The 13,721-nt window shown below is 42.3% G+C and overlaps 1 protein-coding gene across 3 annotated transcripts in view; it reads right to left on the bottom strand.

The window, feature by feature from the left end:
* CCDC87 (coiled-coil domain containing 87) overlaps positions 1-13,721 on the bottom strand; it is a 1,578,580-nt gene that overhangs the window by 720,867 nt on the left and 843,992 nt on the right. For 2 of the 3 annotated variants that reach the window (XM_044087903.1, XM_044087902.1), the window contains exon 14: positions 5,601-5,736. In XM_044087903.1, the coding sequence (XP_043943838.1) occupies positions 5,601-5,736 (136 nt within the window). The remainder of the gene's footprint in view (positions 1-5,600; positions 5,737-13,721) is intronic. The other variant, XM_044087904.1, reaches the window with a different exon arrangement.

Below are 13,721 nucleotides of genomic sequence, written 5' to 3'. Positions count from 1 at the left end.
GTTGTTAGACTGGGGTGAGTCAGACCCTGTGGATGGGAGATCAATGTTGGGGATGGCTTGAGTATCCACGGTTGATCTAACAGGTGAGGTCAGAGGAAGGGGTACCAGACTTGTCGAGGCCAATATGGAGCAATGAGGATCACTTTGCCTTTCAACTGCCGTTCTTTCTTCAGAAATTGGGAGATGAGGGGGAGAGGAGGATAAGCATAAAGTAAATCTGAGGGCCAAGCGTGGACTAGACCATTTCTCGGTGACTGTCCCTGAGGGGGGAACAGGGCAAAATAGTTGCTGCACTTGAAGTTGGTTGGGGAGGCGAATAGATTACAGCAAGGCTGGCCCCAGCAGTTGAAGATTTTTGCCGCTATCACAGGGTTGAGAGACCACTTGTGAGGTTGTAGAATGCACCTGCTCAATTTGTCCACTATAACGTTGGAGCTCCTGGGAATGTGCATTGCAGTTAGAAAGCGGATGGAAGCTATCGCCCATTGCCATATTCTCAAGACCTCTCAGCATAACGGGTAAGATCTGGTGCCCCCTTGCTTGTTGATGTACCAGACCACTGACATTGTCTGATTGGATCGCAATTGTCCCTGACGGAAGGATGGAATGAAATGCTTGCAACGCTAGTAGCACTGCCCTCAGTTCCGGGACATTGATATGCAAAAGGGCCTCTGTCTCCGACCAGGTGCCTTGGACCAAGTTTCCCTGACATAGCCCCCCCCCCACCCCATCAGGGAGGCATCCATGGTCACTGTGGCTTTTGGCTGATGGGGGCTGAAGGGGGGAGACCATTGTTGGGGATTTTGAGTTGTCCATCAGAGTAAATCTTGCTTGCATCTCTGAGTTACACTTAACTGAAAAGACAAAGGATGTTGTAGAGGGTACCACTGAGTGAGAAGTAACCACTGAAGGAGCCTCATGTGGAATCTGGCTAGAGCAACAATGGTGATTGAGGCTGCCATTGACCCCAAGAGTTTGAGTATAGATCGAGCAGGAGATTTGTGGTGACAGAGCAGCGGTTGAACCTGTTGCCTTATTCTTTGAAGCCTGTGGTCTGGAAGAGATGCTGAGCAATTTCTCATGTCCAACAGTACCCCAATGAATTCCAAAGACTGGGCTAGGGTCGTGTTGGACTTCTCCCAGTTTATAGTAATTCCCAGGCATTGTGATGTGAGGACAGTGTAATGCAGGGCTTCTTCCAGTAGACGCTTGGTGGGGGCGGTGAGGAGGCAGTCGTCTAGATATGGAAAGGCCTGGAATCCTTGAAGTTGCAAGTGAGTGATAACCACTGCCATGCATTTGGTGAACAGTCTGAGGCTGTAGAGAGACCAAAGGGCAGTGCTCGGAATTGGAAGTGACTGGCTCCTATGTGGAAGCGGAGGTATCTTCTTGAGTGTTTATCCATTTTTATGTGGTAATACGCATCTTGAAGATCTACACAACACATCCAATCATCTTCTTCCAGAAGAGGAAGGATAGACTGAACCACGACCATCCAGAATTTCTCTGTTTTTACAAATTTGTTCAGTGTGCTGAGATCCAGAATTGGTTTCCAGTCCCCTGTCTTTTTTCAGCACTAAAAAGAATCTTGAGTAAAAACCGGATCCTATCTAGTCTGGGGGGACCGTTTGGATGACTCTTTTTTTGTAGCAGCTTTTGGATTTTGTGTGCTACTGCTTCCCTTTGACTGGGTGGAACGTCAGGTAATACTCTGGATGAGGTTGGACAAAGATGGAAGGGGATGCGATAGCCTCTGGATATTAACCATTGTACCCAAGAGTCAGTGATTATGTTTCACCAGGCAGCGGGGTACAAGGAAAAACGACCCCCGACTGCTTCCAGAGGTGAGCAGTCAGGCAATGCTTCAGGAGTGCTGATAGGGTTGGCCAGAGAAACAATCTCTGTAACCCCTGTTTCATGAACCTCCTCTGCCCTGAAAGGGCGTTTTCCATTGGAGTTTCCCCCTCTGCCTCTAGGGGAGAACTCGGCACGTGTGTCATGGAAAGAGCCCTGTGATTTCCTGTGCCACATCTTCCCGCTCCTCTGATTTCTGGAGTAGAATTGTTGAGTAGTGGAGTGTCTGACACCAACGGCAGATAGGGTCTTGCCATCTTGTTCGCACCTTGCCAGTGTATCTTTAACTTTAGGGCCAAACAAAGAAGCGGCCTCGATGGGGGTGTTCATGAAGGAAGCCTTAAAGGAGTCCGCAAAGTCACAAAGGCACATCCAGGCATGACATCTGGTGACTATACCCACTCCTGCCACTCTAGCCACTCGTTCCGTTGCGTGAGAAATAAGACGCATGGAAGAATTGAAAATGGACTCTAGGGTGGCTATCTGAGAAGCTACATTGTCATAGACCTCATCAGAAACAGGTCCTGCCAAGGTTTCAGAGAGCTGGTTGATAAGATCCCTCTGGAGCCTCATAAAGTGTGCCAAATATTTCAAAGACCTTACAGCGAAGGTTGATGAAGCAAACACATGCTTCCTTAGTCTGTCTATCACCCAGGACTCCTTGTTGGGTGGATGGACAATTTGTCTCTCTTCTGCCAAGTTTTTCTTAGTTGCAGCCACCACCACCATGGCATCTACTGGAAGACATTGTGACCAATCGGGATGCTCAGCTTAGGGCGATAAAATTTTATCAAGCCTCCTCAGTATCGCTTCCAGGGTGTCAGGAGCTGGACAAGCTCATTGGCCGGTGGGGTAACCCAGGAGGTAGGGGGCTGGGCACAAAAGGCCTGCAGGAATACGGATTCCTCAGAGGAAGGATTAGAGGACTTCCAGTCACCCCTCTGTCTAAGAATCTCGAGGATGTCACCAAAGGACACCTCATCAGAGGGTGACCGTGGGGACCCATTTCTGTCATCAAGTCTGTATCTTCAGTCAAAGAGTCCTCAGTGGAGTCCATGTGCTTCTTCTTGCATGAAGCTTTGTGAGGTACTTCCTCAGTGGAAGGTTCTGGGGAAGACTGCAAAGAGGCGGCTCTCCTGACGGGGAGAAGCCTGAGGCCCTTGTTCCCAGTGTCCGGTGGTTGTGGCTTGTGAGAGCTGCGGCACAGAGGGGGAAGGACTCTGACATGTGGGGTTTGCCAGCAGAGGCAAGTGCCCTCTCCATGGCCTGGAAGGCCGGTCCACCCAAGGAGGGATGGGAGCCCAGAACCGAGCATGACAACCTCGGAACCAGGGTCACATCTCGCCCCAACGAGCCGACCCCCAGACCAGGAGTCTCAAGAGGACTGTGAAGCATGAGAGAGGGAGGATTCCTGGAAGGTGCCATAGACAAAATAGGTGTAGAACCAAGAATTCCCTCCCCCACAGTACAACCACTTGCCTGAGATGCCCGATGCCCAGTGCACTGAGGGCCACAAGGACGACTCCGGCTCCAAAGTGAGATCCACTATTGGGGTCAGAGGGAGGGAAGCTGTTGTCGGAGTAATGGGCTTCCATCCTTGGGTGGAAGTCAAAGGAGGAGTGTACATTGGAGTTTGAGGAGATATATGTTCACCTGAAGGAGAGAACATGGGTTTCGATGGTTGAGAGAGACCTCTGGCCACAAGCACAAGCTGGTCAACAAGCCCCAACACATCTTGCTCAGAGAGGCTCCTGGTCGACCTCACAGAGAAACCTAAGGGCCATTCTGACCTTTCTAGAAAAGGACTATATTGACTACCAACGAATGGATCCAAGGAAGGAAAGTACTTGGTCCTCGCTAATTCGAGAAGTGCAGAGCCCATAGCCGAGGATGTCTGCACCGAAGAGAATGTTGTCAAAGCAGTCATCTGCGCCAACGAGGTCAGTACCATAGAAGTCAAAGGTGTCTGCACCGTAAAAGCAAGTGTCTGTACTGATGGGTATGATGCCATCGAGGAAGATGTCTGCAATAGTAACAATGATGGTGCCGAAAAGGACTGCACCAAAGGGCATGTTGGTACCGAAAGTGTCTGCACTGTGGAGGACAGTAATGTCATACTCGGGGCCAAAAGGGGATTGCACCAATGGTGTCAAAGGACACTGTATCTGCATGGACGGTGCCAGGAACTCCGGTGCCGGTGTCGATAAGGAGGACATGGCATGAGCAAGAATCAACTGGGGCGGTGCTGAGCCTGGAGTCGAAAGGGTCACAGGTGGCAGTGCCGAAGTAGTAGTCATTTTCACCTTCTTATGAGTCGACTCCCTATGATCTCCAGAGGGAAATGAAGTGAGCGACCTCAATGAGGAAGAGGAAGAACGCCTCTTACAGGGTTTAGCAGGAGGGTGCGAGCCCTCCGACCCAGAGATAGCCTCACAGAAAGGAGATCTGAAAAGACCTTTCAGGATTAACTTGTTCTTTCTCTTGTTAAGAGTCCTGGTTGAAATGTTTCTACAAATCCCACATGGGGGATCCACAGTAAGGTGGGAGACATTCAAACAATAGACACATAAGTCATGGCCTTCGGAAAGCAGCAACTTACGGCCGCAATCCTTACACTGTTTAAAACCAACACTATTTTTCTTATCCAACATAATGATGTGGAGAAGAACAACAGTATCAAGAAGAAGAGGAAAGGCTACCCAAAAGGATAAGAAGAGAAAAAGAAGAAGGATTACCAACGATGGTAATGAAGAATTACCTCAAAGGTAAGAAAAGAGTAATAAAGGGAAATATATACTAAAGGGAGAGAGTCTTAAGGATATGATAGGATAGGAGAAAAATACAAGAAACTGTTGAAAAACTTTAAAATTATACACTTAGCTGAAGAGAGTGGCTTGACACGGCTGTACAGCAATGCGGCAAACAAGATCTGAGGTAACAGGGAGCAGAGCATTCTGGGTAGGACCTTGGTTCGAGAGTTTTTGGCTGACGTGAGCTTGATATATGGCCGGCTCGGTTCTGAGGACAGAACCAAAAACCCATTAGTAAGAAATGAATGAAGATTAACAACATAAGATCAGGAATTTTTATTTAACTGAAACATGAGCACTATAGCACTTCACGCAGGCAGCATATAAATTGTAGCAACTCTTTGCTACATTTGTAGCAAATAGCTGTTACAATTTAAAAGAAGATTTTTTTTTAATAAAATATCTGGGGGGGGGGGGGGGTTGGATGCAGGGCATAGAAACAGGACCTGAATGGCTGGGGTTGGGGGATGTCATGCATCTGGCCAGTAGAAGGAACATTTTGTTTTTTATTTTATTTTATTTTTTTACTTTTATTTTTTGAGTTTCAATGGAACACCTTGGGAGGGCATAGATATAACTGTAATAAGCCAATCGCTTACTATAAAGAGATCGTCTTACTAGAGTGAAGAGCTTAGGGGGTTGTATATCAACTGAATCAGATATGCTTCTGCAATCAGCAATCTAATCAAGTTGTTTCTAAGGGATCCATGCTCTGATATATAATAGATAATATGTTGAAAATGTAATACTGTTCATCACCACTGACAACCACAAGATGAATAGCATTTGTCCAAGGAATACTAGCAAGGAATATTATTTTTCAACTTATACTTGTGGTGATTTTACATATGTAAATGTACTTGTGTATATATGAAAATGCATTACATCTGAAAAAGATATGCCAGAGCTTAGACACATTTCATTATAGCCCCTTACCTGTGTCGATAAATACTTCAAGTAAGCATCTGTTTCCATTGTGGAGTTCCACCATTCTAGCCAAGAAGTATAGTCTTGATGAGACCTGCCCTTTGACTTAGTATCATGCTTTACTTCCTTAATTTCATCATGGCTGCTGGCAATACAAGTAAAATTTAGCATCAAATAAAATAAACATTCTAAAATGTATTTAAGTTTGGATAGAATAATGTACATCTTGGCTAACGTATTATGCATTTTGAATAAATAGTTATATCAACATGCATTCATTCATTTGTGCATTTCACTGAATTCCAGCCAGAGCTTATCCTGGCAATGGGCATAAAGCAAAGAACTGATACTTTATGGGACACCTGTTCCATAAACGTGCACACCCACATGCTCATCACACACACACACACACACACACACACACACACACACACACACACACACACACACACACACACACACACACACACATACACTACATACACTACATACATACATACACCTAGAGGCTGTTGGCAGCATCATCAGTTCAGCGATAAAGACAAAATCACAGTAACAATATTGTTTACAATACCCAGAGGAAATAGAGAACATCACCAGGACAGCTAGAAATTCAATAATTAAAATAATGATTTACTCAAAATGAAGAATTCTTCACTAGCAGAATAACAGAAATAAATATTTTTTTATTGTATTTTATTTATTTATTTACTGAAATAGTGCACGGATTTCAATAGGCCATTTACAGGCACTGCCCAGGTGAATAGGATCACGTAAGAAATGAACAAAAGATATTTACAGATACAAGGATATGCAATAAAACATACATATTTACAGATGCAAACATATATTACATCATTTAGTTCAAGAAGCAGTTTATAAAGAATACAGATAAATAAAGCTTGTCCATAATACATCTGACTTGTGATGAGGCATTTAATTATCATTAGATTTTATGTAAGCAACACAAAGGGTAAAGTGCATTTTTTGTACAGAGTAACATGCGAGAATGCAATGGAAATTAACACCTAACAAAAATTATGATTGAGAATGAGGAATTACCATTCACAATATATTTTACTGGGGTCCTGAAATATCTCAAAAAGACAGGCATCTATACTATATAATGAAGGTCATTGCTTCTAAATGACTTTTTATCATTAAGGGTATACTAGTAAACTCAGTGAGACTGTGTAGCATGTGTTGAGTAGTCTTTTACTTAAATTTCTTTTACTTAAATCCCTTTAATAAAGATCATATAGTTAGCAGCTCTGGGGTACTCCAAAAAGCTGTTATGAAGCACTTTGTGAAGGCAGCTGAAGGTATTTTCCATTTTTTATTCATCAGAGCATAGGAGGTTACTAGGCTATTGACCCTGAGGCCCTTATAAGCCTAGCCAAGAGTTTAGCCCATGTTTAGACAAGTCAGCACCCAGAGCCCTTGTCCAGCAGGATCACCGGTGGAATCCCAGGAGTGTATTTTCTGTTTCCTATCCAGTTATCCAGGTTGTGCTTAAAAAGGGATAATGAGGTACTATGCTTGACATGGAGAGGGAGTTTATTCCACAGATGGGGGAGTCTCTGGGACACAAATCTATCCCGCCAACAAGTCCTACTGATATCACAGGCAAGGTTGAGGTCACGTGTACGGGTTGCTCAAGTGGAGCTTGACTTGTAGATATGCAGCTGTCCCATCAAGGCGGGGTCAGAGATTGCTTTGTATGCCAGCCAGAGGTCACCTCTGAGAAGTCTGTATGAGTAGAGGAACAGGGCTTTTATCTGTGTAGGGTAGGTGTTTGAGGCTCTGGATTCTCCTGGAGAGGAACCTCTGTGGTCTCTCCAGCCACTGCATGTGCTTTGCGAGGTACATGCCGAAGGGGTGTTGTACTCAATAATTGGCCTTATAAGGGATCTTATGACCTCCTTATCCCTGGATGAGATACCTTTACTTATGAGGTGGGCCATGCAGAAAACACTCTGTACAACGGAAGCAACATGGTGGTCAAAAGTCAGGTTGCTATCAACCTGTGTGCCCAAATCCCTCACTACTGATTCTGTACTTAGGACATTATTATTAATGTGATAATGTGTGGGGACGTCACTCTCCCCACAGGGGATGATGATGATGCATTTTTTGGCATTCAGATTGAGGCCATGTTTCTGGCACCAGTATTTGGTTTGGGTGAGACCCTCTTGGAGGACGTCCACATCACTTGGACAATTGATGACTGCACCCAGCTTGCAGTCATCTGCAAACTTAGTCAGCCATAGCCCACTGGTTTTGGCTTGCACCTCAGAGAAGTTTATCCTGAATAATAGAGGCCCCAAGACTGATCCCTGGGATACACCACACGTTATGGGTCAACTGCTTGAGGTGGCTTCCCATATTTTGATTAGTTGGGTTAACCATCGCCCAAATTAGCTGCTCGCTACTGTGCTATGCAAAGTAAATATTAGCATATATTAGTGCTGTTTACTGTTCATTTACTCTTTAAGCCATGAAATTACATGTGGAAACATAACAAAATGAAGGCCCTATCTAACAGTATGTCACATATTTACAATGCAGTCATGTGTTTCCTCACCCCATGCACTGCAGCTCTGTTCTCTAAGTACTTGTTCACAAATATATCGACTACACTACATAAATTAATAACAAATGTTGTGTGATATGCAATGCACATCAATCTGGTAACATGCAGAACTAGAATTATCTTCACAGTTGAATATGCCTACACATCCATCAACTGACTCTGGGAACTATTGACCCATAAGCCTAACCAGCCTTATCTGCAAGGCTATGGAAAGAAACATCATGGACCTTACCCACAGGGACATAGGCAACCTTCAAAACTCTTGACCTGACCCACTGAGGGAAAATCTTACTTATTAAACCTAATGGACGTCTTTGAGAATGTCCCCAAAGGCCTAGATGAGGGAAAACAGGACATACCACCTACTCTGATTTAGCCAAGGCCTTTGACACAATCCTCATTTCAGTTATTATAGAGAACATCTCCCATCTGGGGATTAACCCATACATTACTCAATGGGTAGCCAACTGTTTCACTGACAGAACACACACTGTCACAGTTGGGGAGTCCACCTCCACCAGTATACCAGTTAGCAGTGGAGTACCAGAAAGATTTGTGCTGGACCCTCTACTGTTTGGAAACTATTTCTCTGAAGTCCAGGTAAAGGTATATGGCCTGTGGCTTACCAAGTTTGCAGATGACTGTCAACAGGGCACAATCATATAGAGTCATCCAATGATGTTAACATTTTACAGAAAGGGCTGACATAGATAAATGACTGTTGCCAATTTGACAGACTGAAATTTAACACAAAAAATGCCTAAATGTCCCCTTTGGCAAAGAAGTACTTCTGCTAATTATGATATACCTGGCACCCCTATAAACTCAGCTGTATGACACTTAAGAACACAGGTTGATAGCAATCTAAACTTTGAACACCTCACATCCATAGTGGTAACAAAAGCATTCAACATTGTGCCCCTCATAAATAAGGGCATTGCATCCAAGACCAGGGAGGTAACAGCTGCTCTGTACTCGACCCTTATCAGACCACTAATTGAGTACAATACTCCCTTCTGTATGTACTTCACCAGACAGAGGTTAATGACCAGGAGAATCAAGGCTTCCAAAGCATGGCATACATAGAAAGATTGAAAGCCCTGTTACTGTACTCAGTAAGATACAGGCTATTGAGAGGTGACCTGTGCCTGGCCTACAGAGCAGTCTCGGACCCTGCCATAATGGAAATGATGGACATCTGCAAATCAAATTGGACAAGAATAACTTGCTCCAGGAATCTCAACCTAGCCTGTGAGACAAACAGAACATGCTGGAGACACAAATATATCTCCCAGCGATTGCCACTCCTCTGGAATAGGCTCCCACTGCATGAGAAGCAGAGCTCCTCAATGACCCTATTCAAGTGTGCCCTTGACAACAGGATGGATGACCGTAAATTCATCTATGTCTGTCATGGACATGGGCAGCTGGTGTTGATCACAATATCCCTCTGCTAACAATGACTATCTAACTATGCTCAATAAGGGTACTTGGATATTTACACAGCTAGGCTTGTAAAGGGTCTAGGGCCATAGTAACTTCCTATGAGCCTATGAACCTGTGCACCTGTGCAGGCCTCCCAACATCTTCTCTCCTACATCTATTGCTGATTCATCCATTATAAGTTGTCCTGCAGCCTTGTAAAAGTCAGACTTGTGCCATGGCACTTGCATAAAGTACTGAGCTCTGAAGTCTGTATACTTAATTAGGGTGTTCTGTTCTTACTACAGTCAACTGTGTGTGTGTGTGTGTTTAGCTAGAACAGCAAAGTGTATATCCTACAGTTACCACTCCAATCTCATGAATTGACAGTATTTTGACACTTGAACATGCCTACAAATCCATTTCATGCAGGCCTTCCAACATTTAATGTTGATGTCATCTACTATAAGTTGTCCTGGAGCCTCGTAAAAGTCAGACATGTGTCGTGGTGCTTGTGTAAAGTACTGAGCTCTGTAGTCTGCGTACTTAAATAGGTAGGGGTTCTGTTCTCACTGCAGTCAAGTGTGTGTGTGTGTGTGTGTGTGTGTGTGTGTGTGTGTCTTTCTAGCCAGAAAAGTATAAGTGTGTAGCCTACAGTTACCACTCCAATCCCATGGACTAACAGTATTTTGACACTTGCATACCAAATGGCTACAGATCCATTTCATGCAAGCCTCCCAACATCTTCTCTCTAACGTCCACTGCTGATATCATCCACTATAAATTGTCCTGCAACCTTGTAAAAGTCAGACTTCTGCCATGGTGCTTGGGTAAAGTACTGAGCTCTGTAGTCTGTGCACTTAGGTAGTGGGTTCTGTTCTCACTGCAGTCAAATAGTGTGTGTGTGTGTGTGTGTGTGTTTGTGCGTGTGTGTGTGTATGTGTGTGTGTGTGTGTGTGTGTGTGTGTGTGTGTGTGTATTTGTTTGACATTACACTGAGCTGTTTGGACAATATACATAACCATAATATGTCTCAACTGTCCAGATTTTCGCAGAATGTACAGATTTTTGCCTTATATCTTTTGGTCTGTTCCTTATAAAATTTGTGATTTTCTGCCATATCACTGGGATGATCTCAGGACTGATGTCACTAACTAATTACATACACTTGAGTTTCAGACTTCAAATCCTTCAGAAAAAGTATCTTACCACAAACCTTGTTATTCTAGCACATTTCTAGGTTTAAAAGAGCAAATATGTAACATCTATCTCTTATTTCTGTGTCATTGCCCCCCCCCCCATTATGCTGGGCTTTGTCCATATTTCTTGCTCTAAGACGTTGAGAGCTATGATAACTGTATGTTAAGCCCCAGTGATCATTGTGGTATTCCATGCTAACCTACTGTGCTCTGATGTAAACAGGTTTGCTATCCATGTTATTTTACATGGTTTCCTGGACAGCAACACTGTTGCCAGCCACAAAACCATGCTTATATATGTTTAAATGTGGTGTGTGGCATGAATATGTAATCAGCATTACTGCTCACTGGGCATCACCATGCACACATATAAACTCCATATAAGATTCCTGAGGGACTACAACTGTACTAGAAGTTGTGACTATAGTAGAGATAAAACAACTGAAATTGGGATCTTTAGAGAACAAATTACATAGAACAAATGGGAATTAAGGGAACAATACACGAGGAGGAGGAATGAGGTTTAAAAGAAGGCAGGATTTGAATGAGCTATGTAATGTTTGACTGGCAATGTCTGGATACATTATTAGTGATGTATAATGTCTGCAACTAAAATTATGTCAATATGGTTTGTGATGTATAATGTTTGCAGCTAAAATTATGTCAATATGGTTTGTTTTCATTTATATAAAGTGTGACTGCCTATGTCATAAGTGACGATTTAATAAAGATGTTTCTTGTTTAAAAAAGGCCAGTTTAACTTTGTTGCATTAATGTGAATAGTATCGTGAATGAAGTAAGGTATTTAACAATTCTAACTTATTATAAGCAAGTAGATGTAGATATTATATGACTATTAAATGTATGAACATTAGATGGTGTTTAAACAGATCAAGCAGAAATTTTATGGAATAATAAGATTATTTAGAATTTTAGAAAAAACTTTTTTGCGGAACAGGATTATTGATTGAAAAAGATATTCAAATAGTGGATGTTATTATAGAAATTTCAAGAAGATTATATGCAATTTCAGAACAAAACTAGGAGTACTACATTTGACAGTAAATTATGTCCCAGACTGGACTGAAATATAGATAAGATCTGCTTTAGCTTTCCAAACATAATGGGTTTGTTAACCCTGAGACAGTAAGGATTTGTGAAGTAAATTGACATGCTAGAAAAGTAAAAGGAAAGATGATGAAAGACATTTCTATCTTTCAAGGAGCTATGCAGATTGGAAAAATGATAGTGGGCCTTAGTATGGGATATACTTATGGGGGAATAAAACAGACTAATTTTTGTATTCTGATTCTTGACTACTTTTGCAGTATGCTACAATAGAGTTATTTACTAAAGATTATAAAGCAATGCATTTTGAAGTAGGAAAAAAATAAGAACTTACTTGTGTAAGGTAAGAGAATAAAAATACAACGGGTGTGCTGGAGCTCAAACAGCAGGAACTTTGGTTCCTATAGTAATTTAAAAACCCACAAGTGAGCCAAACAGTGTCAAGTCCACTAGTAATTCAAAAATCAACACTGCCACGGCTGGAAATCACACTTCGAAAATCTTTATTAACAATTACAAACGATTGAGCGCTTTCTTCCCTACAAACAGGGATTTCATCAGAATCTACATACATAATGTAGATCCTATAGTAATTTCCCATTCCTCCAGAAATCATCAAAACAGAAAGGGCAAGGGGCTGGAGGGAGGGGAGTTGAGGAAAAATGAAAATAGACAACATAGATGGAACTTTATGGTGAGTATATAACTTCTTTACCTGATGCTGTCAGTCTTCATTCATTCTCAACATATGGGACAGAGTCCACAGCTACCTGAATCCTGTGTGGACTCTAAGGAAAGATATTCCAGAGTACTGTTGAGCCAAAGGCTGCTATTCCAGATCCAACTTGTAATGACTGATAAAGGTATGAGGATTAGACAAAGTTGCAACCACACAAATATCATCCATGATGACTTGGATAAATAAAATGGTGATGGTGCCATGGACCTGGTTGAGTGGGCTCTTAAAGGTTTTGGCAAGGTGAGACCAATCTTGTTATAAACAAAGGAGATGCAATTGGTTATCCATTTTGATAAAATTACTTTGGCAACTCATTCACCCAATTTAATTTCTGAAAAGGATACAAATACCTGATCTGATTTTCTAAATTTCTCTGATCTGTAAAGAAAGAAACACAATTGTCTGTGGACATTTAATAAATGCAAAATGTATTCTCCTTTGTTTGAAAAAAATTGGAAAGAACACAGGGATATTAATAGATTGATTAATGTTAGATCCTGACACCACCTTAAGAACAAAGGATGGATTAGTTCTTAAGAACACCTTATCCTCATGAAAAATTAAATAAGGAGGCTTACAGGATAAAGCATGAAGTGCCAAAACTCTTCTAGCTGATGTTATGGCTATCAGAAAGATAGTTTTCCAAGTCAAATATTTCAAATCACATTTTACAGCTGGTGCAAATGGTTTTTGAGTTAGGGCCTGTAACACTGAATTCATATCCCATGGTGGGGTAGGATTTTTAAAGGGTGGTTTGAGTAAAAGGGATGTCCTTACATTCACTGCTGCAGTATTCTTAACTATATGGGATTTCCTGTGGCGTTAGCCCAACTTCCAGTCAGTCTTCCAAAGATATGTCAATTTAAAAGGTACGCCAAATGTCACCATATGCTTCCTGCATAACATAGTGCATAAAGGTGATGTTCAGTTCAGGCCACACAAACACTTTTTCTTTGCCCTTCTCTTTTACACTATCTTTTCTGTTTGTCTCTTATTTTTTTTGCTCGCCACTTGAATGCATTTCATGTGACTACCTACACCTCTGTCTGTTTTTTCATTTTTTTTTCATTTTTGCCCCATTGGGGATTTTGTTTTTTCTGTTCCAGATT

This window comes from Protopterus annectens, chromosome 11.part0 (genome assembly GCF_019279795.1).
Source record: "Protopterus annectens isolate FY-2018-M chromosome 11.part0, PAN1.0, whole genome shotgun sequence".
Taxonomy (NCBI): Eukaryota; Metazoa; Chordata; order Ceratodontiformes; family Protopteridae; genus Protopterus; species Protopterus annectens.
The sequence above is the reverse complement of the archived record's forward strand: the minus strand, read 5'-3'. Positions and strand labels throughout refer to the sequence as shown.